The following is a 27,067-nucleotide window of genomic DNA, read 5'->3' as shown; positions in this document are numbered from 1 at the left end:
GCTTACGCTCCTCTCCTCAGAGCTTCTGGGAGTTACCGCACTTCCTGCAGTTATTTCCAACCCCTCTGAAAGCCTAGGATACAGTATCGCTTGGGCTGGATGACTCTCAGTAGACAGAGAAAATCCCACACTTACATGGAACTTCTGATCCTGGGGGAAGATAATAGATGGAGGGCAAAAGTCTATTTTGCTTTAAATCTCTGATGGAAAGCAAAAGAATTCCAAGGTGCTGGGTGCTTCAGAAGATTGAATTTTATCAGTTTGCAACACATCTGTAATACTAAAACGATGCTTACCTCATATTTTTAAATGTCAAGAAAAAATATATCTTTCCTCTTTAACTGTTCCACTGTAACAATCAAAAGGAAAATCTGGCCTCACTGTCTAGCACATCAGAACCTGTGTGTGAAACTGACCGGAAACAAAAGTGAAACCAATCAGTCTTTTTTGTTTAGTTGTCCAAATAGGCAGAGCTCAAAAAATAAAATAAATACATCAATAAATGATGCAACGTAAATTAGATTTTTAAAATTATTTCAGCTTTAATGTTCAAAAGTAGGGCTGTCAAGCGATTAAATTTTTTTTTTAAATTACCATTCATTTAAACGTTTGCACGGTTTCTACATTTTCAAATATACTGATTTCAATTACAACAAAGAATATAAAGTGTACAGTGCTTACTTTATATTTATTTCTGATTACAAGTATTTGCACTGTAAAAAAAGAAATAGTATTTTTCAATTCACCTAATACAAGTACTGTAGTGCAATCTCTTTGTCATGAAAGTTGAATTTACAAATGTAGAATTATGTACCAAAAAAACCTGCATTCAAAAATAAAATAATGTAAAACTTTAGCACCAGTCCACTCAGTCCTATTTCTTGTTCAGCCAATTGATCAGACAAACAAATTTGTTTACATTTGCAGGACATAATGCTGCCCACTTCTTGTTTCCAATGTCACCTGAAAGCGAGAAGAGGCGTTCTCATGGCCAGCGTTGCAAGATATTTACTTGCCAGATGTGCTAAAGATTCATATGTCCCTTCATGCTTCAACCACCATTCCAGGGGATATGCATCCATGCTGATGACTGGTTCTGCTCAATAACAATCCAAAGCAGTACAGTCCAACGCATGTTCATTTTCATCTTCTGAGTCAGATGCCACCAGCAGAAGGTTGATTTTCTTTTTGGTGGTTTGGGTTCTGTAGTTTCCACATCGGAGTGTTGCTCTATTAAGACTTCTGAAATCATGCTCCACACCTCATCTCTCTCAGTTTTTGGAAGGCACTTCAGATGCTTAAACCTTGGGTCGAGTGCTGTAGCTTTCTTTAGAAATCTCACATTGGTATCTTTGGTTTTTTTGGTCAAATCTGCAGTGAAAGTGTTCTTAAAACGAACAACGTGCTGGGTCATCATTCGAGACTCCTATACCATAAAATATGTGCCAGAATGCGGGTAAAACAGAGCAGGGAACATACACTCAGTCCTCCTGAGGAGTTCAGTCACAAATTTAATGAGCGCATTATTTTTTTAACGCGTGTCATCAGCATGGAAGCATGTCCTCTGGAATGGTGGCCGAAGCATGAAGGGGCACACGAATGTTTAGCATATCTGGCACATAAATACCTTGTAATGCTGGCTACAAAAGTGCCATGCAAATGCGTGTTCTCACTTTCAGATGACATTGTAAGTAAGAAGAGGGCAGCATTATCCCCTGTAAATGTAAACAAACTTGTTTGTCTTAGCAGTTGGCTGAACAAGAAGTAGGACTGAGTGGACTTGCAGGCTCTGAAGTTTTACATTGTTTTGTTTGTGAGTGCAGTTATGTAACCACATAAAACCATTATTTTTTTTTAAATTACATTTACAAGTTGCACTTTCATGACAAAGAGATTGCACTACAATACTCGTATGAGGTGAATTGAAAAATACTACTTCTTTTGTTTATCATTTATACAGTGCAAATATTTGTAATCAAAAATAATATACACTTTGATTTCAATTACAACACAGAATACAATTTATATGAAAATTTAGGAAAACATCCAAAATAGTTAATACATTTCAATTGGTATTCTATTATTTAACATTGTGAATAAAATTGTGATTAAACGCGATTAAGTTTTTTAATCACGATTCATATTTTGGAGTTAATTGTATGAGTTAACTGCGATTAATCGACAGCCCCATTCAAAAGGTGTTCTACTGATACAGATTTATTTAACACAGGGTTTTCACATTGACACTGTCGCCCTGATGTATACTGGCCAGTATAAATCAGGAATAAGTCCACTGAAGTCACAGTTACACTGGTGTAAAACCACTATGGGATCAAAATCACACCCCATGCCCTTTAAAGGGCAAGTGGGTTAATCCTGTTGCAACAGGGGAACTAAATAGACAACAAGAGGCTAGATTCTACTTGGGAACATTAAAAGCTTTATTTATTTATTCACTTATTTATGGAAGAACCAGCAATGCTGAACATGCTTTATGAGGGCAAATGGATAGTCAGGGAAATACATTCCATACAGACATAAGAGCAGTAGGAGTATAAAAAAAATCCTTTGAATTTCAATTTTCTACCACCCTGTTGTATTTATAGATACATAGCAGTGCCTTTCTGAAGGAACAAGCACTGAGACAGAAAACAAATTAAAATGTCATCTTATTGATTCCCACCGACACAATCCCAAGAGCCAAACAGACATTGTTGCCGGCTTCCACTGGCTGCACTGCATCCAACTCTGTTTTTCAAAAGCCTGACAGGAAAACCTGAAAGGGCAAGCATGCCACAACCCTTCAGCACCTGCACCTGCGATGGAGAAGGTTACATCCAAAGATTTACATCCAAACCCGCGTGACACTGTGGTTAATCATGGTCCCACAGCAGTGGCGCTGAACATAAAAAGCGGCAGTGAGCATCTTGACATTAACTCTTCCCCTCCAAAAGAGAGAGAAGTGATGAGCTCGACACTTGAAAGGAAAGCGGATGTGCCTGTGTTTCAAAGGACAGCTCCGACACTCAGATCAGAGACTGGCTGTCTCACGGGAGAGAGATAAAAGCCATCAAGTCTCTGGGCTGAATCTCAATTATAGCCTTGCGACACCAGGAAAGCCAGGGTTTGAGCCTCACCGCGCACTGAGCTAGGTGGAGAAAGGTGTGTGGCTTTAACTAGAGTCCCAATTCAGTCAGCACCTTCTCTGCCCCAGATATGAACAAACAATGGGGGTAAAATAGCCGAGCCCCAAGATAGGGAAGAAATAGCTGAAGGAGATGCAGGTATATGGCTGCCCAGAGATGTGCTGTAAGTGTAGCTCCCTCCTTCCACACACAAGCAGCTCTACAGAGAATTTCAGGAAGGGTAGGGAAGGGGGCAAAATGGAGGAGGGGAATGTGGGGGCGAGAAGGAGGCAGTAATGGGGGAGGGGAATGCAGGGTGAGTGTTACAGAGAGGGGGTGGGAAGGAGGCCGAGGGGGCGGGAAGGAGGCAGTAATGGGGGAGGGGAATGTGGGGTGAGCGTTACAGAAAGGGGGTGGGAAGGAGGCAGAGGGGGCAGGAAGGAGGCAGTATTGGGGGAGGGGAACACGGGGTGAGCGTTACAGAGAGGGGGTGGGACCTAGCACAATGGGGCCCTGACCTGGTTGGTGTCTTAGGGCTACTGAGATATAAGTGTGAAATTACAGTAAGTTCTAGCTCTCCTGTTGCAGGGAAGTTCTTCCGAAGGTAGATGCTTTCCAGAGCCTTCAGACCGCAGTAGTTCTCAGCAAGGTTTGAGCTGCCCAACTCATCTCTAGAGATGGTCATTTAAATGTCCGCACAGCCAGTCACTGCTTCACCCAGCATAAAGCCGCTGTCTCAGTAAGGGTCTGGTATGGCTTGGCCTGCTCCACCAAGGTGGCCAAACTGCATCCAAAATCAATTTATAGATTTTAAGCCAGGTTTGGAAACTATTTTGAAACTTCTCTCTCTCTCTCCAGTGCAGATATGGCCTTTTAAGGTTTAGAGGATTCACAGCTTCAAAGAACTTTAGGCCAGATGGGACCATCAATCCACATAGCACAGGCCAAGGAATTTCCCCCAGCAATTTCTGCATCAAGCCCACATCTTGCAATTGAGCGAGAACATATTTTTTTTGAAAGGCATGTGATCTTGATTGAAAGGAGGGGCCACGGAGATTGAGCTATCCAAATCCTGAGCCTCTCCTGTCAGTAATAGGCAGCCTGAAAATTGCCATGCTGGACAGTATGCCATAGACTGGAACATGGGAACAGGACAGAGACCCACCAAACTTATTTCGATCTGATGCATCACCTCCACCTTGGGTTACATTCCAACCCAGTGACCTACCAGTTAGAGGTTCCCCTCTCCCATGAGCAGTCCCTCCGAGCCACTGATTTCCCTCCATGAACAGAGACTTGCTTGAAATCATATAAACCGACACACAGGCATGCACTGACAGTGCGCTGCGAGTGACTCTTTGCGTGTGTGTACAATGATGGGGAATTCAGAGAGCAGAATTAATGGCCACAAACAGCCACTGCACTAGTGGGCTCCGCTCAGACGCGGCATGGAGAGGGACTGCTGACTGGAGCCGGAGAGCGTCCTCCAGGGCACTCTGACAAATCAGATCTGAACAAAACCAAAAGTGTGATGACTTCCATTCAAAAAGTAATTGGGGGAAGAAAAAAAAAAAAACCAAAAAAACCCACCCAGCACTGAACAAGAGACCTGGAATTTTTGCTTAAAACCAGAGTTACTCAGGGCCAGAAATGTCAAGCCAAATTGTCAGCAATGTCAGAAAAAAAATATATATATATAAGCGGGAAGAAAAAGGGGGGGGTGGGGGGCAGCAGGGAATCTCCACTGAACCGCCTTGTGGAATAAAAATATTATTAACAATATACCCAGTGCATGTGCCCTGGTTATGGGGATTTAATGCGAAAATGACAGGGGAGGCTGCCTTGAGACAATAATGCAGCCCAGGAGGACTAATTTCCTTCTCTCCCACAGGGGAGACTGAAGGTCACTTGCACAGTTAAATTCAAGTGTTCGCCCATTTTCCTCTTACATAATAATTGTGACTATATCATTACCGACCGTGCACCAACCTCTGGCAGCAATTCACAATGGCTAGAGAAACAGATTCCATTGGGTAACTCAGGACTGCTCTCCTGGCGGTGAGCCCAAGGAGCAGGGAACGCTACTGTGTGAAATGAACATACCTTGGGTGGCTGCGAATGCCAAGGCCCCGCGTGCCCTTCGCAGAATCCCACAGAGTGTCAAGCAGCAAATGTCAAATCAAGAGGAGGGTTCCCAGGACAGTTTGTAAACTGACCCAGAGTAACATTTTCAGAAAGTACTTGTATGTGACAGGCTCCCACGCGCCTCTGCCACTTTTGAAAATGGGACTTGGGTAACTCTGAAAATGTCACCCTTTCTGCAGTCGTGCTTTGGTCCTCGGGCAGCAGCAAAAACACTGGGCCACATCTCAAACGTGCTTTTATTTAGAGCCTTCTCTACACGGCGGGTTGCTGCACAGCAAACCAGGGTGTGAATCCACAGCCCCCGAGCCTGCTGTATACGAACGTTCACTACAGCGTGCTGAAAGCCCCAGAGCACACTCAGCCGTGACGAGGTTCATCCTGTGCAGCAAGCTGGGACATTGTAGATTCATACCCTGGTTTGCTGTGCAGACAAGCCCTCAGACTGCATCTGGCCACGTGACACCCCTCTGTGGGCACAAGGCCCACCTCTGTATGCACAGTCTGGGTGGTCCCAGCACAGTTATTCCATGTCATGGGCTTGTACGCAAAAGGGGGGCAAGTGCAAAATCTGGCAGGCGCAATTTCCAACGCCCACTGAGGATGGAATGACAAAGCGTCTCGGATCAACACACACAGCAGAGATTTTCAAAGGCACAAATGGCCGTGAGATGAATGTCCATGGCGACTGTGCGCTTCACTGCCACTTATGCCTTTGAAAATCTCACCCAAAAAGCAAATGCAGCCAGTTCTCTCAGAACAAAGTCCGTGAAGATCCCTGCACTTTTCTACCTTCTTCTTTAGTCCCATCTGCATGGCCATGTGTTTCCGGAATACGATTAACTTGTCCAGCACATTGCATATAGTAAGAAAGGGATCACAGGTCAAATTTGCCAAAGATCATAACTCTCCCTGATGCAGAGACACCTTTCAAATCACACTGGTAAAGCAGGTCACAGGGAGGAAGAGACTCACAACAGTGTTAAGGTGAACGGCTAAGGAGAGCCTGGATTCTGAGGAAAGCTTTGATGCAGACAACGCCAACCGATATTCTGTGCCCCCATACATAACAGGGCTCCTCTGTGCCACTTGCCCAATGTGCTGGTGGGAAGAAATATAATTCCCTGATGAACCACAAGGCTAAAATTAGAATCCACTCACCCCTGAAGAATCACAGCTATAGCCAAAACGAAAGTAGGTCACACAATAGCTGGCTAACTTGATTTCCCACAGTCTCTAGCATGGTGTTCTCCTCTCTTGCCTGGCACAGCCTGTAAGGGGGGAGGGGGGGGCACACACACTTGTGGAAGCAGACACTCCAGTTTGGGGTGAAGCACTAATCCCTTGCTTTGGTGTTTAAACAAGTGCCTGGTTTTCCTCCTCCTGAATTCAAACAGATGGATCAAGGGATGCATTATCACCCCAAAATACAGATTCCAACTTTCCCTCTCACCCTGGAACAGCCTGTCTCGGCTGCCTGGCTGGCTGTATTGCTGTGGGACTTGGATATCTTTCTACTTTCTATGCCTTAAAAGACACACCATTTCTCTCCACCTCCACCCCCTTTGAATCAAAATACAGATGCTTAGCTCCCCAGCAACCCTGCTTTCTCCAGCAATTGACACTGCCTCTCTACATCTCAGTTTGTCAACCTCCCCTGGTACTGAGCCCCCAAAGGAGTTAAATGCACACCTGAGAAAGGCAGCAGTGGGCATGAAAGAGAAAGGCAGCACTGGGAAGTAGGTGGGGGGAGACGCGGAATCTCCTGGTAGTTGTCTGTAGCAGGATCTGGGAGATCCCTATTCAGGGCAGCTGCATCGGAAGAGGGGTGAGCTGAATAAACACAACACAACCCCTTGTCCTGTGTGTTATTAGAGAGCCGATTGCAAGACTGATTTGATTCATATGTCTGTGCATGTAGAATCCCACAAATGTTCTGGTCCCTCCTCCAGAGGCTGCACCAGCAACAGACGAGTGATCTCAGTTCACAGCCCTAGGCTGGCAGCCTGCTGGGCCTTCTATTAAAAAAAAATTTTTTTACCCAGGGATAAATCCATTAAAATGTGTCCTCACATTATTCTACATGGGATCCCTCAAAAGAGAAGAGAAGCAGCATCTGCCTTCCACATCCCAGCCGTCACGTGGCCATTAACAGAGCTACACGTGGAAGAAGTATGTTATTTAGTCATCTGGAGTCGGACTTGACCTCCGTTTGATTCACATCCGTTTTGAACAAGCACATGCTACTGCAAAGGTTCATAGGAAAACCAAAGCCAGGTTTTGGGCAGGAATGAATATTAGCAGGATTGGGGTATGAACTGCAGAACACAAACAAACTGAAACCACAAACTAAGAACTGAAGCCAAGCCATCATGCTCAGCTGCTTCCAGTTCATTGTAACCATTTGCTCTCGACGGCACATTTCAGCTCACATGGTTCTTCACATTCTTTTCAGCACCATCCACTGAACACTTCAGTGACACCAGCAGCCCCAAGCAAGCTAGGTAGGCAGTATTGTAACTCGGTGCTGTTTGAATGGGACCTTGGCACTTCCAGCAGATGACACTGTTTGAGGAACAGTCCAGCTCTGCCTGCCCCTCCTGCCGCAAAAATCCAAGCACTGCATTTATACCTTCCACTGTGTACCTCGCAAGTACCATGAAAGAGTGATCCCTAGGATTGGAACAACCTTCCTGAGCCCTCAGGCCATGATGGTGCTCTGTCTTCTCTCCAGTCCTTTCTCAGATCATCAGTAGAACGTTTCAGTTATCCAGCTAACCATCAGACTGTGAAACAAAGACAACAAACCAATCCGCCCTGACCCACGGTTCCAACCAACCCAACGTGCTCAAAACCCCACCCAACAAGCGACGTCTGCCCCCACATTATTGAGAAAAGCTTACTCCACTAAGTGACTGCATGATCCTGTGGTCCTCATCTTTGTCTGCCCACTCCCTGGTGTTCTTGTCTTAACCTAAAGCCTAAGCAATTCGGGTGGGGATTTTGGCCAAGGTTCTCCGAAGTGACTAGTTATGGTGAGTGCGCAACTGGAGAAGACTTAAAGAGGGTCAAGAGTTTTCAGGAAGTGCTTACACACCTGGCGCCTGAAACCTAGGTCCCTTTAGGTTGTCTCAAGGTAGACACGCATATTTCTAAAAATCTGGGCCTCTCTCTTTATACAGTTCCACACAGCATCATACATATCTAGGTGTTTACACGAGTTATAAAGAATGACAACCATGCCAAAGTAATTGCTTTTCCTCGGAGTAGTGCCCAGGGCATGTAATCTTTAAACATCAGGCACCTGGAGTTCTGCAGCTCACAGTGAATTCAAAGGACTCGCAATTCAAAACAATTAGCGGCTAGTCACTTTCCTTTTATGCAGAATCATCCATTAAACCCAACACCTAAACCGAATGTGCTTGATTACGTACAAAAGGGCCCAGTTTTCTAATGTCAACGCAAAGCACCCAGCCAGATTCATTTCTCCTTCTACCCCAGTTGCAGGCAGTGGCCCTGTTTAATGAATTAGCAGTCAAGGAGAGTTACACACTGTCAGCAATTCACACCGTTTTATTAAAGTTTGCTGCCGCATTAAAATTCCACAGATTCAGCGCTGATTTGTGTCAATCTCCTTTCCATTCGCCTTGCCCCATTTAAAGTGTTCAGCACAGATCACACAGTCCTTTAAAATCCTCTTCGCCCTTCGGCGCTCTGTTTTGCATAATCACACTCACGGTTTGCACTGGATTTCCTAAGTGCAAGGGGTTGGGAACTTGGCACAGCTAAAGCCACAGGCCCTGCCCTGCAACACAGTTCTTCAGAAAGCAAATAAAGGGCAAACTCGTTCCACTAATGCAACGTTTCCAAGCTCAGGACACCTTACTCAAAGTCAAAAATGTCCACAATACCCTCACATTTACCACAGAAGAGTAAAAACACGGATCAGTTACAACAATAATAAGTTTCAGAGTAGCAGCCGTGTTAGTCTGTATCCGCAAAAAGAACAGGAGTACTTGTGGCACCTTAGAGACTAACAAATTTGAGCATAAGCTTTCGTGGGCTACAGCGCACTTCATCGGATGCATAGAATGGAACATATAGTAAGAAGAAATATATATACATACAGATAAGTTAGAAGCTGCCATACAAACTGTGAGAGGCTAATTAGTTAAGATGAGCTATTATCAGCAGGAGGAAAAAAAAACTTTTGTAGTGATAATCAAGATGGCCCATTTAGACAGTTGACAAGAAGGTGTGAGGATACTTAACTTTAGGGAAATATAATAAGCTGTGATAATGTATCTGTATGTGTTTTGAGAGGCTGAAAGTCCTTGACCTTGAAGGGTAAGGGTGTGTACGAAGTGGTCGGGGGAGAGGTTTTCTTTGCTTGATTGGTGTTTAAATGTTAAAGATCTCACATTTCCCACCAGCGGTCACAACCAAATACTGCCCTAACAGGAGCAGCACTGAGCTCACAGGGAACCCCGCACACCAGACAGGTGCAGAATGCTAGCGATAACCTCTCAGATAATCCCTGTGATACCGAAGTGCTCTGCATAGGGCATAGGCCAACATTTTCAGACATGAGACCAATGGGAGCTGCAGGCGCTAGGCACCTCTGGGAAGCAGGCCACTTCCACATAGGTGCCTAAATATCTGAGGCACACAAGTTTGAACATTTCAGACTCAATACTGTGCTTACAAGCTACACAGAAAGGGGACCATCATTGGGGGGCAAGGGGGCCACCAAGAGCGCACCCCACACCAGCACATCCAGCCATGGGAAGGGAGTTTGGGATAAGGTCACGAAGCGGACAGAAAGCGTCACAGGATCTGTGTCGCCCACACAGACAAGAGAGTGCCTATGTTTCTAAGGGATCACCCTACAGGTGAGCGTACAGTAATTCAAGCACCAAATTTACCCCAGGAGGATGTTACGCTGAGTGGTTTCTGTTGGTTGATCACGTCGGGTTCCAGGGCATCATTCTAGGTATTTCAAATCCAAGGCTAATCCCATTAAACCCTCACCCCTTCCAGCAATAGAACATGCAACAAAGAACCACACTACACAATTAACACCCTTTGCTCTGGCTTGCTCCTGTCAACACCCACCAACCAGCATCTCTCACAATTTCCACAAGAGATCACATGGCAGATAGGCCATTTGCGTGTGCCACTGACGGAAATCCAGATCCCCCCCTCACTGGCCTGGCCCTGGTCAATTGGTACAAGCAGTCATTTCCTGATAATAGACGCAAAGCTAGTTGAGTAGGGAGTGCATATGCACAACACAACTGCTGTGTTAATACGTCAGTCAGTTCAGCAACCGCTAGTCGGTAAGTGACTTACCCTGTTCTCATCATAGATTATCTGCACTAAGCTGCGATGCTTGGACTCAATAGGTGGGGGTGAGATCGGCTTCTCAGGCTCTGGTGGTTTGGCTGCTTCCTCCTCCAACTGTTGCTGTGAAAGGTTGAAAAGAAGAGTGAGTGGTTCAAAACAAGAAACACTCTGGCCATAGGAGACTCTCTCTCTCCAGCACTGTGACAGAAATAGAAAACGTAACCATAAACCATTTCCTGTGAGACATCAACAAGACAAAGGGGCTAACGGAGGGGAGGGTAGAACAACCCTTAAACATTTCATGTTGCCTTAGCCAGGGTGTTTTCTGGCCACAAATTGCATAAAGTGGCCCTCTTAGATCTGGCCTGTGGAGCTCGACTACAGATGCGACGCATAAAAAACAGCTGAATGAAAATTCCATGGAGGAAAAACATTTCTCAGAGCAGCAAAGTTCCTTGTTTATGTCTTAATTTGGAGCTGCACTGTTTACCACGCTCATGTTTTAAGGGGGAAGTGGGGGGAGTTAAGGGTTATTGGACTCTTTCAGTTTAATAGCCTGCTGCTGATTTCCTAGTTCTTCACCTGAGTGAGATGCCTTCTGTGGCTACGTATTATTATTCTTTTTCTGTTTACAACAGTGCCTCAGAACCTCAGTCAAGCACGAGGCCTCCCTTGTGCTAGGCACTGTACAGCCAAGTATCAAAGACCAAGGGTATGTCTACACTACCCGCCAGATCGGCGGGCGGTGATCGATCCATCGCGTCTAGACTAGATGCGATAAATCGACCCCCCCCCGAGCGCTCTCCCATCAATTCCGGTACCCCACTGCCGCAAGAGGCGCAGGCGGAGTCGACGGGGGAGTGGCAGCTGTCGACTCACTGCAGTGAAGACAGGTCTAAGGTCTAAGTACGTTGACTTCAGCTACATTATTCACCCTCCCTCCCCCCAGTGTAGACCAGGCCTAAGCATCAAAGAGAGGTCACAATCTGGTGTCAGAGAGGACACTGCAGGCAGATGAAACAGACAAACGAGGTGGGGAGGATGAGGTAACGCTGGGATGAACCGAGTTTAGCAGAAAGGCAAAAGTCGCAGCTCTTCCACCCAGTGCCAGACGGGAGCGAGCCGCAGGCATCCCTGCAGAGGCAGGATGTAAGGAGGGGTTCCGCCAATCAGGAGACGGGAGCTGTAGGCATCTCAAAGGGGAGTATGTCCCATGCATGAAGGGCAGCATCAGGAGACAGGCCAGAGATGCAGGCGGGAAGCGGGCAGGTAGGCCACAGAGACAAATTTCGCTATTGTATGTTTTAGATATTACTAAGGAGCCCAGAGGCAGGGTGTTAATCATCACTAGGGGGCCGCTTCTCATGGTCAAACGGCCCCACACACTTACTGTACTATCGGTACCTCATACAATTCTAGTAACGTCAGACTGACCCAGGAGCTGCAGCAAAGGGCATCAGCACAAGCCACTTTCTTCAGGGCCTCTACAGACCAACGGCCTGTCTCGGGAAGGCCATTTTCAAATCCCCTTTTCCTTTTCAATGTTAAATAAAACAAAGGGGATGTATCAGAATCTGGTAAAAACTCAACACCGCAACAGTGGCAAACTAGACAGCACTGAGCAAGGGGCCAGCAACCAGTTCAGACTCCCCTGCCCTGGAGAGAGATCGCAGCTGAACGTACATCTCTTCCTCTGTGGTCCTACATATAAAAGGGGCATGTGGCCGTTCCCTTAGTTCTGAGTCACAGCCTTACCCTGGCTGTGCAGGTGAGGTACCCAAACTCCATCTGCTGAGGGCGATCTGGGCAACCAGCCAGGAGCCCAAAAGCCGCACCCAAGTTCCCAGACACGTCCACAGCTTTTACCAACAGCAAAACGAGGGTAACCCTGACAGTCACTTAGACGTGAATGCTCTGAAGACAAAGTGAAGCAGCAGCTTGTTTGAGCTCAGCAGAGATAAAAACCTGCCCTTGGTCAGCTCCTGCAGAGACCGGCAGAGAGTGGCCATGAGCCACATTTCCAGGACGCTGCAAGTGGCACTTGGCCTTTGGGCAGCCCTGCTATGGCCTGGATGCACCTTGGAGAGCTCTAGAGAAAAATTAACTCTGGCACAGCATCAAATCCAACGGTTACAAAAGGAGGGCTGCAAATGACTCATCAGAAATGATGCTCCTGAACCAGCAAGACGGGTCTCATACTTGGAAACCTAAAAAAAAAGAGAGAGAGAGAGTTGTGCAAAGACTCACAAGTCAATCTGGAAGACGCTTTGAGGATGTTAATTCAGATAAAAAATAATAGTGACATACAGGTTAGACAGAAGGGCGGGGGTCAACTATCAGGAATCGGGCATGGTGTTTTTTTGGGAAGCTCTGCAGGAAAGGGCTTTTCCACCGACGCCAAAGGGCTTGGCATCAAACCCTAGCGCCCTTAATTATTTAGAAAAACTGGACGCGCACAAGTCCCTGGGACCGGATGCGTTGCATCTGAGAGTGCTAAAGGAATTGTGGATGTGATTGCAGAGCTATTGGCCATTATCTTTGAAAACTCATGGCGATCGGGGGAAGTCCCAGAAGATTGGAAAAGGCTAATGTAGTGCCCATCTTTAAAAAAGGGAAGAAGGATGATCCTGGGAACTACAGGCCGGTCAGCCTCCCCTCTGTCCCCGGAAAAATCATGGAGCATGTCCTCAAGGAATCAATTCTGAAGCACTTAGATGAGAGGAAAGTGATCAGGAACAGTCAGCATGGATTCACCAAGGGAAAGTCGTGCCTGACTAATCTAATTGCCTTCTATGATGAGATAACTGGTTCTGTGGATGAAGGGAAAGCAGTGGACGTGTTATTCCTCGACTTTAGCAAAGCTTTTGACACGGTCTCCCACAGTATTCTTGTCAGCAAGTTAAAGAAGTATGGGCTGGATGGATGCACTACAAGGTGGGTAGAAAGTTGGCTAGATTGTTGGGCTCAACGGGTAGTGATCAATGGCTCCATGTCTAGTTGGCAGCCGGTATCTAGCAGAGTGCCCCAAGGGTCGGTCCTGGGGCCGGTTTTGTTCAATATCTTCATTAATGATCTGGAGGATGGTGTGGATTGCACCCTCAACAAGTTTGCGGATGACACTAACTGGGAGGAGTGGTAGATACGCTGGAAGGTAGGGACAGGATACAGAGGGACCTAGACAAATTGGAGGATTGGGCCAAAAGAAATCTGATGAGGTTCAACAAGGACAAGTGCAGAGTCCTGCACTTAGGACGGAAGAATCCAATGCACCGCTACAGACTAGGGACCGAATGGCTAGGCAACAGTTCTGCAGAGAAGGACCTAGGGGTGACAGTGGACGAGAAGCTGGATATAGTCAACAGTGTGCCCTTGTTGCCAAGAAGGCCAATGGCATTTTGGGGTGTATAAGTAGGGGCACTGCCAGAAGATCGAGGGACGTGATCGTTCCCCTCTATTAGACATTGGTGAGGCCTCATCTGGAGTACTGTGTCCAGTTTTGGGCCCCACGCTACAAGAAGGATGTGGAGAAATTGTAGAGAGCCCAGCGAAGGGCAACAAAAATGATTAGGGGACTGGAACACATGAGTTATGAGGAAAGGCTGAGGGAACTGGGATTGTTTAGTCTACGGAAGAGAAGAATGAGGGGGGATTTGATAGCTGCTTTTAACTACCTGAAAGGTGGATCCAAAGAGGATGGATCTAGACTATTCTCAGTGATAGCAGATGACAGGATAAGGAGTAATGGTCTCAAGTTGCAGTGGGGAAGGTTTAGGTTGGATATTAGGAAAAACTTTTTCACTAGGAGGGTGGTGAAACACTGGAATGCATTACCTAGAGAGGTGGCGGAATCCCCTTCCTTAGAAGTTTTTAAGGTCAGGCTTGACAAAGCCCTGGCTGGGATGATTTAGTTGGGATTGGTCCTGCTCTGGGCAGGGGGTTGGACTAGATGGCCTCCAGAGGTCCCTTTCAACTCTGTTATTCTATGATTCTATGTCCTGTCCATCCACCTAATTTCTCAGCTGATCTTTCAATCCTGACCAAATACAAAGCTCCATCAATACAATAAAAACAGCAATCCCCAACTACCCCTATCCTTTGACCCACCCCACTGCCCCAAAGCCAGAGGAAATCTATATTATGCCTTGCAGTTTGATCTCAAGACCCAATAACCAAGGCATCTGAAGGACAAAAGGTGGGTTCGATATTCCCTTTTTGGAATATGCCCCAGTCCTGGTCTCCTCCTGTTTAAACCAGGAGACCACTGGCTCAAGTGTCTCCACTGATCTCCCTCCATGGATGCTGCCAGAGTTGTGAAGTGGTTCCCCAACAAGAAGAGGTAAGCCGCTTAAAGCTTTCCAGGTCAGGACCAACATGTTCAACTCCACTTGGGAACTAATCAGCAACCCATGTCTTGATGAACTACTTTCCCCTGGGGCTTACAGTGCACTTCTAGTTCTTTGTTCAACTAGAACAGCTTCCAAACAGAGCTGGGTCCAAGCAGCAAAGGTCCAATCCAGATCAGAACTTTCCCAGGGTCGAAGAGTGTTAGGATCCAGGGTTTGGTTCAAGGAATGAAATGCATGCACTATTCTCATAATAGAAAAGATGCCCTTTACAGGCCCCAAAACTACAAAATCCAGGAATTCGAAACAAAAGATCCCCAGATTATCAAACAGAAAACAAAAAACCACAATTTCCATCAGGGAAAGGATTTGGGTAAAATCTCTAGAAATTTTGACAGGTATTTTGGCAGCCCACAAAAAAGTTTCCCGAGTGGTCAAATCTGTTCTAATTGATTTAAGACAGAAGATTTGATGGCAAATCAAGAAATGAATGATTGCCAGTAAGTGGAGGCTCATTAAAAGCAGCTCCTTAAAAGCAAAACCACCACCCCTGCAAATCTAATTACAGCTGAAATACAGTGAAGAATTACAGTCTCTCTACTCTCTGTGGGAGTAATACTGTACAATGATCAAAGGTGCAGGCCCACCAATTAGAGCAAACGGACTAGGGGTTACTTCCCCTCTGTGCTCTCAGAGATTACAAAGATGATCTCAGTCGGTTTAGCCAGCAACAGTGTTTCTTGGAATTTGTGGAAAATGGCAAAGCAAAAGCGGCCAGCATCAAGAGACGGATCTTAAAGGTCTGCCACAAAAACCAGGCCGGAACTGTGACCTTTACAATCAGAAAATCAGGAGGAGTCTTGACGGCGACACGCCAACCCTCTGCTAGCCTGCAACTTCCCTCTTCTGCTAAACTGAAAATCCCACGGCAGGTCTTCGAGGCAACACCCAGCCCTGTCATTAGGGACAGCGTACGCTTCCCTCTCCTTTTAAGGCCAATCAGTTCCTAAATGAAGGCAGCACCTCTTTCTCTTCCCCAGCGACAATGGTACGGTAATAACAATACTTAATCTGCAGGGCATATGGCAGCAAGCACAGATCCCTCCTCTTTGATCAAGTTGCATGAGGTATGAACTGAAATAGCTTTGGCTGGGTCTGGTTTTTCCAGTCTTCTGTGAATCTAGTCAGTCTCTGGCACGGTTGCCCTTACTCAGAGGTAGCTAACATTTAAATGTTCATGTTTAATCCTGGCACATGCTAGTTCCTGGGCAGAAGTCACCAGTGATTAGCCTACACACACAAGAACATGGCAACTTAAAACAGAAAAACAGGGTTTCCAGCTCAGGAAATCTACTTCTAACACATATTCTAAGAAAAAGAGGCTGAGAAACAGCAGATAAAATTCAGTTGGGGGAATTGTTCTTGAACATGATAAACCTACCTGGCAGATTTGGCAAATAGGCCAAGTCTTGGGCTCCCCTACAGTGCTGCAAGGCTACAGGCCACTGCTGGCTCCACCTTTGCCAGCAGGTGTCAGCGTTACACTTCCGAAAAGCATTCTGGAGATGGCTTAGAAAATATTTACAAAGAAAGAAAATCCCAGAAAATGTTTGGTGGGTGGGTGTGGTTTTTTTTCCAAGATCCCTGGTACCATGGCCAGGAATAACTGCATGGCGATTATCCTTCCTTGTCATGACAGAGAAGGCTAGTGGGAGAAGTGAAAGAGATTGAACACACATGAATAAAGCCAGGGAGGGGCAGCTGGACAAAGCAGCTCGCTGGTGCACTGGATTTCAGGAAAGCAAAGCTCCTGGCTGCTTCATCAGACTTTGCTTCATCAGAACCCCTCCTGCCAGCCAACCCCAGCGAGAGCCTTCAGGGCCATTTTTGGAACGACCAAGGAGCCGCTGTTGCTGCTGCTTTTTTTTTTTTTGCGCACAGGCTTTGTGTACAAATGTGTTTAATTGTCTCTAAGACCTCCCAAGGACAGAGGGAAAATGCATTGAGACATTAGGGCTTCATACAACTGCTCTACTGTTTGCTCAAGGAAGATCTGGCTAATATCTTTTGTTTTCTCTCTCATGTTCTTTAAAAGTCAGTGGCTCAGATGCCCAGATGAACCAAATGTTCTCAAAGTATTACAGAGAGGAACTTTTCTGCTCTCTCTTTTTCCCCCGCACCTCTCAAATATTTTCTCTTGCACTGAATCCTTAAAGGCCAGATGTACTGAACTTTCTTAAGGAGAGGGAAGGCCACGGTCAGTATCTCTAACTGATTGCACACCAAGCAACAGAACCACACGCGAAGAAAAGGGAGAAGGGGGTTTATCTGTCAGCAGCTACTTTTGCCGCCTTTGTAACTAATCTGAGCCTTTGCAGAGGATTTATAAAATCAATGTCCGGGGGAGAGACCAAGACAAACAATAAAAGCCTTTTCTTTCCAGGACGATGGCCTGGTTTTGAAAGGTGCTAAGTACCTGTAGCTCCTTTAACTTCAATCTGTGGGTATCCAGCAGCTCTGGAAAAGCCGGGCTGCAGAGCTGTCTGCTAGGAGGACACCGTCCCCACAGCTACTGTGAATTATACCCTGGAGGAGTTGGGGGAATCTCCAATCCAAGGTAAAATGACAATCTCGTTTTGCTTTCCCAGAATCACTGACTTAACATCAACTTTCCACTAGAAAACAAGCCAAACTGCCCAGCTGTGCTTCACTGGTGACCTGGCTTGCACAGGCCTAGAAGCCCTGCACCCTTGGTAAAGCCAGGTGGCTCCAGGAGTACTAAGCCTCTAAGTGGAGCCTGTTGCTCTCAATAAGCTAAATCCCCCTTCACTGCAAACTGACCGGGGGATGGACACTGCCAGCATGTCGAGGTCGCTGGACCAAAGGTCCCTTGGGAGCTTTTTGGAGCAAGGGCTTTTTTTTTTTTTTTTTTTTTTTTTAAAGGAACTGTAATGAATACAGTGTTGGTGCAAAGTGCCAGCTTCTTTCCTGAGATGGGTGCATGGAGGCAGCTCCGCCTGAGAAGGGGCACCACCCCTGCAGATGCGGGAAGCACCTGGTGCATAGTGCTGCGTTGCAGTCAGTTTGGGCCACTCTTGTCAGGTGAAGCAGGCAGAAAGGCCAGCAGGACCAGGCAGCATGCAAGGAAATCTCCCTGGCCACTCTTACCGCTCCTATTCCAATTTCTCTCCCAGGCCTCAGCAAAGGGGGCATGGTCGCAAAGCTGATGCATCTGGCTGATTCCCCAGCTGCCAGGACAGTCCCTTGGAGCATAGGGAACCAGGCATAAGATGAGAGCAGGCTTCAGGTCCCTATCAGCAGAGAATGTAAAGATGTCTTAAAGCTACCTTTGACCCATTCTGCCCTCCCCCACATCCTTCCATCTGCTTCTCTGCAAAGCAGCTTGGGGAGACCAAGGGATCTGGCCCAGGAGTTTAAAGCTGACAGCGTCCTTTGAATCCATCTTTATCATTACGCCACCATTGTCCTGGCAGGTCTGCCTTTAAAGGAACCAGCCTTCCAGTGGCAAGCACCAGAATCTTATTGCTCTCAGCCCTTACGGCGGGCCAGACTCCACTCAACTCCCAAAACATAAAACAAGGGAATCCTCTGTGGTTTTAAATCACTCCAGATGTTCCAGCTGCACCAATGAAAAGGCAGTTTTGGGGCCATTCATTTCACCTGGCATCACAGCTGTTTCTTAGCCCTGCGGGCTCCCCTCCCTTCCCCTCTCCCTGCTCCAGCCCTTTTGATACCTCTGTAGGGAAATCAACTGAAAACAGGTGTCTAGGACTAATTACACCACACTATTTAAAAACAAAACCAAACTGTCCTGATTCCACTTACGAGGGGGCTGGAGAGGCATCTGTTCATCAAAACCTCAACTCTATTCATAGCAAAAAAGGGGCATTTGGGATGGCCTTTCAATAAAGAGACTAAAGAGCTTGGTTCTCTGCCAGCTACAGCGCAGCCTGCTGAGAGTGCACGTGAGCACGAGCGTGTGCATGGGCGTGCGCGATTGTGTGTGTGTGAAACGAGAGGAGACTCTTCAGTTCTTTTATTACACTCATTATTCCCTTCCTGTGACATTTCTGCCGCACTTGGAAGGAACATCAGCAACTTGTTTTCCCTCTAGGAGCATGGAAATAGACCCAGTTTTTCATTCAGAATGACAGCCCAATTATACCGCCTCCTTAATTCATAAATTCCAGGGCACACGCACATCAGGAGAGCTGGCTCATCTCTCGGGCGGGTGGGGATTAGCAGTCATCAGCAAGCATTACAGAGCTTCCTGACGCACGGGAAATAACAAGGGGTAACAAGGAGACACAAGAGAACTGCTTTGCTTTAGGCATTGAAAAACCTTTATAAAAATCACAGGCTGCCACTGTACTTTTGTCATGTTAATCTCTTAATGGGGTTATGGTAATCTGTGTGGGAACAATAAACCTGGGATGTGCTGGTGGAGTCTTCTACCAGGCAGACTTCTACTCTGCTACATAGACAAGGAAGGATGGTCCAGTGGTTAGAGCACTAGCCTAAGATTTAGAAGAGCTGGGTTCAATTCCCTGCTCTGCCACAGACATACTGTGTGACCTTGGGCAACTCACTTAGCCTCCCAGCGCTCATCTGTAACATGAAGAGCAGCCATCTCTGCAGGGAAGATATGTACATTGGAAACAGTCATGTGTCTAGATACTACAGTAACAAGGGCCTTACGGTGAGACCTAGGGCTTCCCTAGAATAGTGGTACACGCCTACCCAAGGCCCAGCAGTAGAATTTGATGGCAACCAGATACGGTCTCTTCTCCCATCCCCTCAATTGACTGCAGGAAGGGAGCTGCCCAGAGCCCTCTGTTACATCTGCCTGAGCCCAGGCACACGGAGCAGAGTATCACTCAGTGCAATACAGCAGGGGCTGCAGGTTAGGTCACAAAACAGCAGAGGGCGCTGTTCCCAAGTCTGCCACTGATGCAGCGCTGCCCTATCGCGTCGACACACAAAGCTTTGGGTTGGTTTTCCAGCTACAACGAGAAATCTCAGTATTGCAGCTTTATTTTGGGACACCCACACACACAGACACACACCAGGCGAAGAGGGAGAACAGGACAACTGGTGCACACACTGATTACGGAACTACCAAGCGTGCCAGGCACCACCACGAGTCGGGAACAACAAACAGCAACATATAATGCAATATAGGCAGAACGGATGGAGTTTTATACGGCCGGGGCACTGCAGAGAAGCAAATCCCTTCCTGAGACTCAGGGTGGAAATATCCAAGCGCTGAATTTGGCATTCGCAGATTTAGAACCAGAGCACAATCTCCTTTTTTTTTTTTTTTTTTTAACATTTCCCACCACTGCATTACCCGCAGCACTATTCCCCCCGTGGTACTGCTGCTGGAGATCTAGCTGGGAGGAAAAATAGTCTTGTGATTACAATGCACAGGATTGAGGACCTGGGATCAATTGCCAGCTCTGTCACCCACTTCTTGCTTGGCCCTGGGCATGTGGCTTAGTTTCTCTGTGCCTCATTTCCCTATCTATATAACGGGGATAAAAATACTTCTTTACCTCACCCCTTGTCTGTCTTCTCTATTCAGGTTGTAAGCACCAGGTGGGTCGGGATCGGCATTTACCAGGTGCACGCACAGCACAATGGATCCCTGGTCTTGGTTTGGGCCTCTTGGTGCTAATGCAGTACAAACAACAGGGCTGATGGGCCGGCGAGCTGTCCAGGGGAAGTCTAGGCGAGACGCTGGTTAAAGCGCTAGCAGTTGCCTTGCCTTACGTACAGTAGCTGCTGCAATTGCTGCCCTCAGTGGAACTGTGCAATGCCACCCCTCGGCGGACAGCAGTGGACACGCGGAACAGACGGGCCGCCATTACAGGGACGTGCGGATGCTCTGACAGACATACCACTCCATCAGTGCTGGGCCACCCTACCTGTTTCTTTTTCAGCTTGGAGATCTGCTGCTCCACCATGGTGATCTCCCGATCCACTCGGTCCATGTTCTGGATCAGCTCCTCCTTCGAAAGTCTGGAGGGTAACAGATCCAGCTCCGAGTCAGGGTGGGCGGGGCTGACCGGAGACACGGGTTCCAGCTTTCCTGTCAGGCTTCGCTCCTGTGGAGAGTAAGAACAATCCGATCAGCGATTTCAGCACCTCTCCCTCACATGCCCTCATCACGTGTTGCAGATGCGCACTTCCCTGGTCACTTTCCGGCCCTTTAACACGGACGCTTCAAAGAACCTGCTACACTAAGCAAGGCTGGCCGCATCACCCGGACACTTTACAAACTCCCCGGCTCCCCACAGAACAGCTAGTTAAACTCCAGAGAATGAGAAGGTGGCCTTCATCTTTATGGTCACCCATGGTACTGGTCCAAGAAAGGCCACTCACTTTGGGACCATCCATTCCTGCAGCAGTCACACCCCACAGAAACCATAAAACCATCAACTTCCCAGGTCAAACTCCTGATGGCAGGGGACAGAGCTTTACTGATAACTGGTTCCAGACTACCACAAAACTTAACACGACAATAGCCCTAACAACTAAATTGAGGGAGAGAGAGTAACACAGGCACGCACTTTGTTCTAAAAGAATTCCAGAAGCCTCCCCAAGAGAGAGAGAGAGATCTAGTCCACCTGGGGGGTGGGGGTGGGGGGATTTCATGCTCTTGTTAATTTGGGGAGGAGCTCAGATACTAGGGTGGTGGGTGCCAGATAAATAAGAAAAAAAAGACAGCTATATGAGAGACTAGGTTAGATAAAATAGACAGAACTAATGACAAATGTCTGTCTACAGGCTCTAAAGCAAACAGTGTTGGAGGAAGTGCTCTTCAAAAAAGAAACTTCATGGAACAATGCAACCTAACAAAGCTTCAAAGAATAGCTCTCATTAGGATGGTGTTTGCTGGGGGGGAAGGGGGAGGGACGACACCACTGGGGAAAAGATCAAAATGTTCAGCACTTTTGATTTTTCCCAAGCAAAGTAATGGTTTAGCTACTACTAATTAGCCAATATCTCCTGACAGTCTTCAACAATAATCCTGCTGTTGTGCAATGCCTTTCACCCCAAAGATCTTGAAGTGTACTTACTGATATACAAACTTGGCAAAGGGTTCCGTTCACCCACCACTGAAATGAAGCCACCTCTGGGCTGAAGCACTGCAGCTGATTAACATCGCATGGCAATGTGAGAAGTAGTTTAGAACTGGACACGAACATCAGCTCATCCCAACGCAAGTAGAGTTCGGCAAAGAGGATTCTGCCTTGCTCTTAACTAACATCTGCTTGCACACAACCTCCTCTTTCACATGCAACAGAGCCCAGAAACCTTGAGCGCCTTGCTGCACGTCTAGCAAGGACTTGAATATCAAGGCCTGAAACAGCCTGGGGAATTTCAAGAGGCAAGAGACAGATTCATCCAACCTGGCAGGACACTGAAGTTAACGCTCGTGCCTTTATAAAGAGCATCAATAGGATCTGTAACTACACATCAGACTCTCAATTTTGTGTCTTATTTCCTATCACCACGTGGGGCCCTGCTTCCATGCTGACTCAGCGCATCCCCATAGTTCCTTACCGTCTCCTGTCCCAATGCTGACCCAGCCCTGACCCTATTTTGCTGTGAGATCCTACAGGATCCCAATACGACAGCCTATTCTGGCCTAATGCATTCCACTCATATTTGTAAGCTACAAGACATCGTAATTAAGTTTATCTGTTCAGTTATTTTGCGATGGGATGGGGTTTCTTTTCCCCCAGGATGGAAACAGGGGAGGTAAAAATGATGGTTTAGTTTGTAACCTTAAACCACAAGCTGCTCAATAATCACCCTGCAGCTGCTCTGAGAAAAATATGAAAAAAAAAAAAAAAAGCGAACAAGCAACGAAGTTCACACAAAACTTTGCACCTTTATTACAGCAGCCTTACAACTAGAGACAAGTCTGCCATTGTTCTCCAGCACCAACTGGTGCTTTTCATTCCTTCCAGAAGGGCTCCCTTTCTCTCTGACTCCCGGGCTGTGGATGACTGCCAGGCTAACTTCCCGCCTGGACCAGCAACAGGTGGGCTATTCATTAACTTACCACTTGTACTTCGGGGCTGTTTCCTCCTTTGGGAGGCACGGGGCGACGTGATCTCAGACCGCAGCTAGCTGGGGCCAACGATACGACACAAGAACGTTCTGCTGCGTTGGTTAAAGCGCCAGGCGTCCGCACAGTTAAGCGCTATGAATTGCTCTGGCCCGGACATCTTTACCCATGATGAAACCTTCTGGGATTGACGTGTGCGTAAAAAAAAGATACCACCTAATGACACTCGAGCGTGTCTTAATTAATTAATTAATAGCTGCTTACTGGAATGTGCAGCTGCAGCATGTAACCTCCACCCCTGCTTTTTGAACTCCCAAAGCAGCCTTAGAAGTGGAGCGTGCATCACAATGCCACATCTTAAGCCTTGCTCCCCACTCAAGCCGGCCCTGGACAGCTTTGATACTGTTCAAGGGATTTTCACCACGCTGCAAATGAAGCTTCATGCTGCTTGCAGTCAAGTTTCACTCAATTATAAGCAGGTTTCACTGTGCTAGCCTCCCAGAAAGCAAAGCCTGTTGACTCCTCGATGGGTATTCGGTGCCGCAGTCAAAGGGAATCATCATTTTCTTTTGCTCAGCCAGAGCAGAGGAGGACTGAAAGGGGAAGAAGTTGCAGCAAAGGATGGAGAGGAAGAGATTTCTGCCCAGGCCCCATTCCAGCCACTGGAAAGAACTGAGATAGGACAGTCAACGCTCTTTGTGAGCACCTTCTTCTCCTGGCATTCTTGCCTGCCAGTGGCTGTCCCAGAGCTTCTGACCCCAGGGCCACAAGGGCTAATGAATAATGTTCTTACTTTTCTTTGCTCCCCCCTTTATACAACTCTGCTAAGAGAGAAGGAGTTTGTGGATAAAAAGACATGTACAATTCCAAGACTGGACTCACAGAAACCAAACACCCAGGAGGGTCTCTCTTCAAATGGCTTTATTCCAGTAAGAGTGTTTGGTAGCTTTAGAGGCATGTTGGCTCATCAATGCCGCTCCTGCTTCCGCCACCGTGAAGATAAAGCATAGTAGCAATCTGGATATTAATATCCTTTCCCCCACCACATTCCTTACTATCACAGGATGGGTTTTTTCATTTCTTAGCATGAGAAGATACCACAAAGGCAGCTGAAGAAGTTGACTACAAACGTCCCTCCAAAAACCAAGCTACAAGAGCATTAAACACATACTGAGAAGGCAAAACAGTGGGTTTCTGTCTCGCTAGATTTACACTGGGATAAGATGGTGCAAGTGCTCAGTTACCTGACAACCACAAGCGGAGAGCTGAGGCCTGGCCTTCCTCATGGGCAACTGTTAAGCCTTCCCTGTGCTCTCAATTTTCAAAGCCAGAGGAAGCAGAAGATAGATTTTTAGGCATGCAATGCATGGTTTGCTCAAGCCTATGGGACAGCAGGAGTGGGAAGAAAATTGTGTGGTGATGGTGTGTAGGTGAGCGAATCAGCAGAAGTCATTTCAGTCCACAATTTCAGAGAGCGAGAGAGAGAATCGAACTCTAAGTACAAAACAACCAAGTGAAACTGGCCCACATTTGGCAATATGCAAAACGTAAGGAACTTTAAAAGATTAAAGCCCTTTTTGTAAAACCTTTGGAGACTCTGTTTCTGCTCTCCAGTCATATTTTCAGCCTACGGATGCTGGAAGAGAAGCGATGGTATAGTGGAGCAGAAAGAATGGCAGAGCGCTACCCTACATAAAAGTACCGTCATCACGCACGATGTCAGCGGTGCTCAGAGGCTCTTTCAAAATGGGGAATTGCCATTTTCACAGACACAGGTATCTAGACAGAGAGAGACAGACAACAAGGACGCGGGAGAAAGGGAATGAATGCAGAAGTCTCTTGGGAAACTCACACCTGATAATGAGGTTCAGGGAGTAGCACTCTTGTTTTTAAAAAGAAACCCTTATTCCTAAGCGCAAAAACCAGGTGCACATGAAAAGATGGTGACACAGCTGCCTGCCACAGTCAGCTTGAAAAGGCTGGACTTTCAAAGCAGGTTAAGTAACAGCAAGCGGTGGGCACTTGAATCCCCGAGGTGTACTCCAACCTTCTCCATTAGCGCTCTTCCTGGGAAAGGAGGCCTGATTGCCTCCCGGGGTGAAGAGCGCTGAGCATGAGTGTTCGCAGATTATGAATTTAAAATACTCTTGTGCTTGACTCAGTCAAGTAACGAGGGCCTAGGGCTCTTTTGATGCAGCAGCTATTGCTGGGAGCAATCCTGTGCTGTCAGAGGCCTGGACTGGGTGACCTAATCGGTCTGTTCCCTCCCCAGTTTCCATGGCAGAATACATAAGGAGATGCTCAGTGAAGCTTACAACAGCACGCCTTACACACAGTGATTGCTATGTCACCAGAACATCCAGTTTTTCTACTGTTGGTTCTTTGTCACTGTGAGAATCTGCCTGTTCTTTTGCACAAGTGCTGATATCTTGGCATCAAACGTGTCATAAGTACGCCTAAAACCGGCTGTTTGGAATGCTCTAAAGAGACAGGGGCCATGTAAGTAATTCAGCCCGACCTCATACGGGTTCAACATTAAACGTTCATGACAGAGAGAGACCTTGTAGCACAAACCTCAAAGGGAAACGGCACACTGTGGGGACACGACAACTCAGTGCAATGCATCTCCTGAAGATTACCAGGGAAGAGAAGAAAGCAGGGTAGCAAAAGCCAAAAAGGAGAACAGGATGGGCACATAACAACATATCCTTTGAAGATCCATGCCAATGGGCCTCTCAGCTGCCCACAGAACCCTTGGAGAGGAACAAAAGATTGGGAATCTCCCATTCACATTATGACTGGGACTGCCTTTTCCTTGCTCCAATGTTATCCCCCCCACCCCCGCGACATGGCAGCTCAAAGCATCCAGCCAAGAGGGGGATGCTCCAGCTCCCAGCAAGCCAGACACTGCTGGATTGTGCTTGCTAGCTGCAGAGAGAAATCCCATCCTGAGGGAGCATCCTGGAACAGAAAGTCAAATATTTGTGAACTGCATCCTTAAAATAGGAACCCACTGCAGCCAACACAGGAGCCCAACTCACTGCTAGGGAAGGTGGTTTTGTTTTTTTAAATGGTAGCAGTGGTCTGCTTCCTAACACTGAAGAAGCCACTTAAAGCAGGCTCTATATAATGATGTTGACGCCTGGGATCCTATCACATCCAGGTTTTAAATTAACATAGTGTGAAACGTAAAATTCTTCTTATTAACGAGTAGTCACAGCCTTCAAAACCAGCATGCAGCCCAGAGAGTTAGAATCAATCTGCTGGAGGGAAGAAAACAATTACTTCATTACTCAAGTCGATACTTTCTCAGTAATTATACTGTTTCCATGTGATTTGTTTTTATACACAGCTAACAGCTACCGTAGTCCCTGTTTATCCCTGGTGTTGTTATTATGCGATTTGTATGATAACAAGGGGAACAAGGGTGGGGGCGGGGGGCCAGGATTAATGTAAAGCCTCCCTTGGTAATAACAGCTGCTGCCATAAAATAAAACAATTAACACTAGAGACACACTCCATCTGAGAGGAGAACCTGTCCTAGATTTTTATTCTGTATGTGGTTGTCCCAGGCATAGGTCCCACCAATAAAAATCACAGCTCTTCACTGGAGGTCCCACCAATAAAATCAAAGCTCTGTATATTATGAGTGCCACCTTCACCTTCTGGGATGCAACTGATAGCATCTCTTATTTTAAACGGCAGAGACTGGGGAAGAATATGTAAAGCCGTCATGGCCCAATGTTTCTAAAACAACTGCCGATTCAGGGCTTGATTCAACTTTCCCGGACTTTAATTGGAGTCTGCAGTGGGCCCGATCCAGCTATCACACGGCGGTTTAAAAGATGCACGTGGGCAAGCGGTCAAAGCACAAGATCAGGAATTCTTGAATGCCGACTCCACCTCCAACAAGGACTGCCCTCTGCAGCCTTGGGGCTTGTCTACACTTACCGTGCTGCAGTGATGCAGCTGCAAGGGAAGACGCTACTTTGCTTCTCCCGTCGGCATAC

At 46.9% G+C, this 27,067-nt stretch overlaps 1 protein-coding gene across 15 annotated transcripts in view; it reads right to left on the bottom strand.

The window, feature by feature from the left end:
- NCOR2 (nuclear receptor corepressor 2) overlaps window positions 1–27,067 on the bottom strand; it is a 412,043-nt gene that overhangs the window by 191,485 nt on the left and 193,491 nt on the right. For 14 of the 15 annotated variants that reach the window (XM_073313442.1, XM_073313441.1, XM_073313453.1 and 11 more), the window contains exons 5-6: window positions 20,905–21,084; window positions 10,620–10,733 (exon numbers count right to left, since the gene is read on the bottom strand). In XM_073313442.1, coding sequence (XP_073169543.1) covers window positions 10,620–10,733; window positions 20,905–21,084 — 294 coding nt within the window. The remainder of the gene's footprint in view (window positions 1–10,619; window positions 10,734–20,904; window positions 21,085–27,067) is intronic. The other variant, XM_073313452.1, reaches the window with a different exon arrangement.

Source organism: Lepidochelys kempii, chromosome 15 (assembly GCF_965140265.1).
Source record: "Lepidochelys kempii isolate rLepKem1 chromosome 15, rLepKem1.hap2, whole genome shotgun sequence".
Lineage (NCBI taxonomy): Eukaryota > Metazoa > Chordata > Testudines > Cheloniidae > Lepidochelys > Lepidochelys kempii.
Note: the sequence above shows the minus strand (reverse complement) of the source record. Positions and strands in the feature narration are given on the sequence as shown.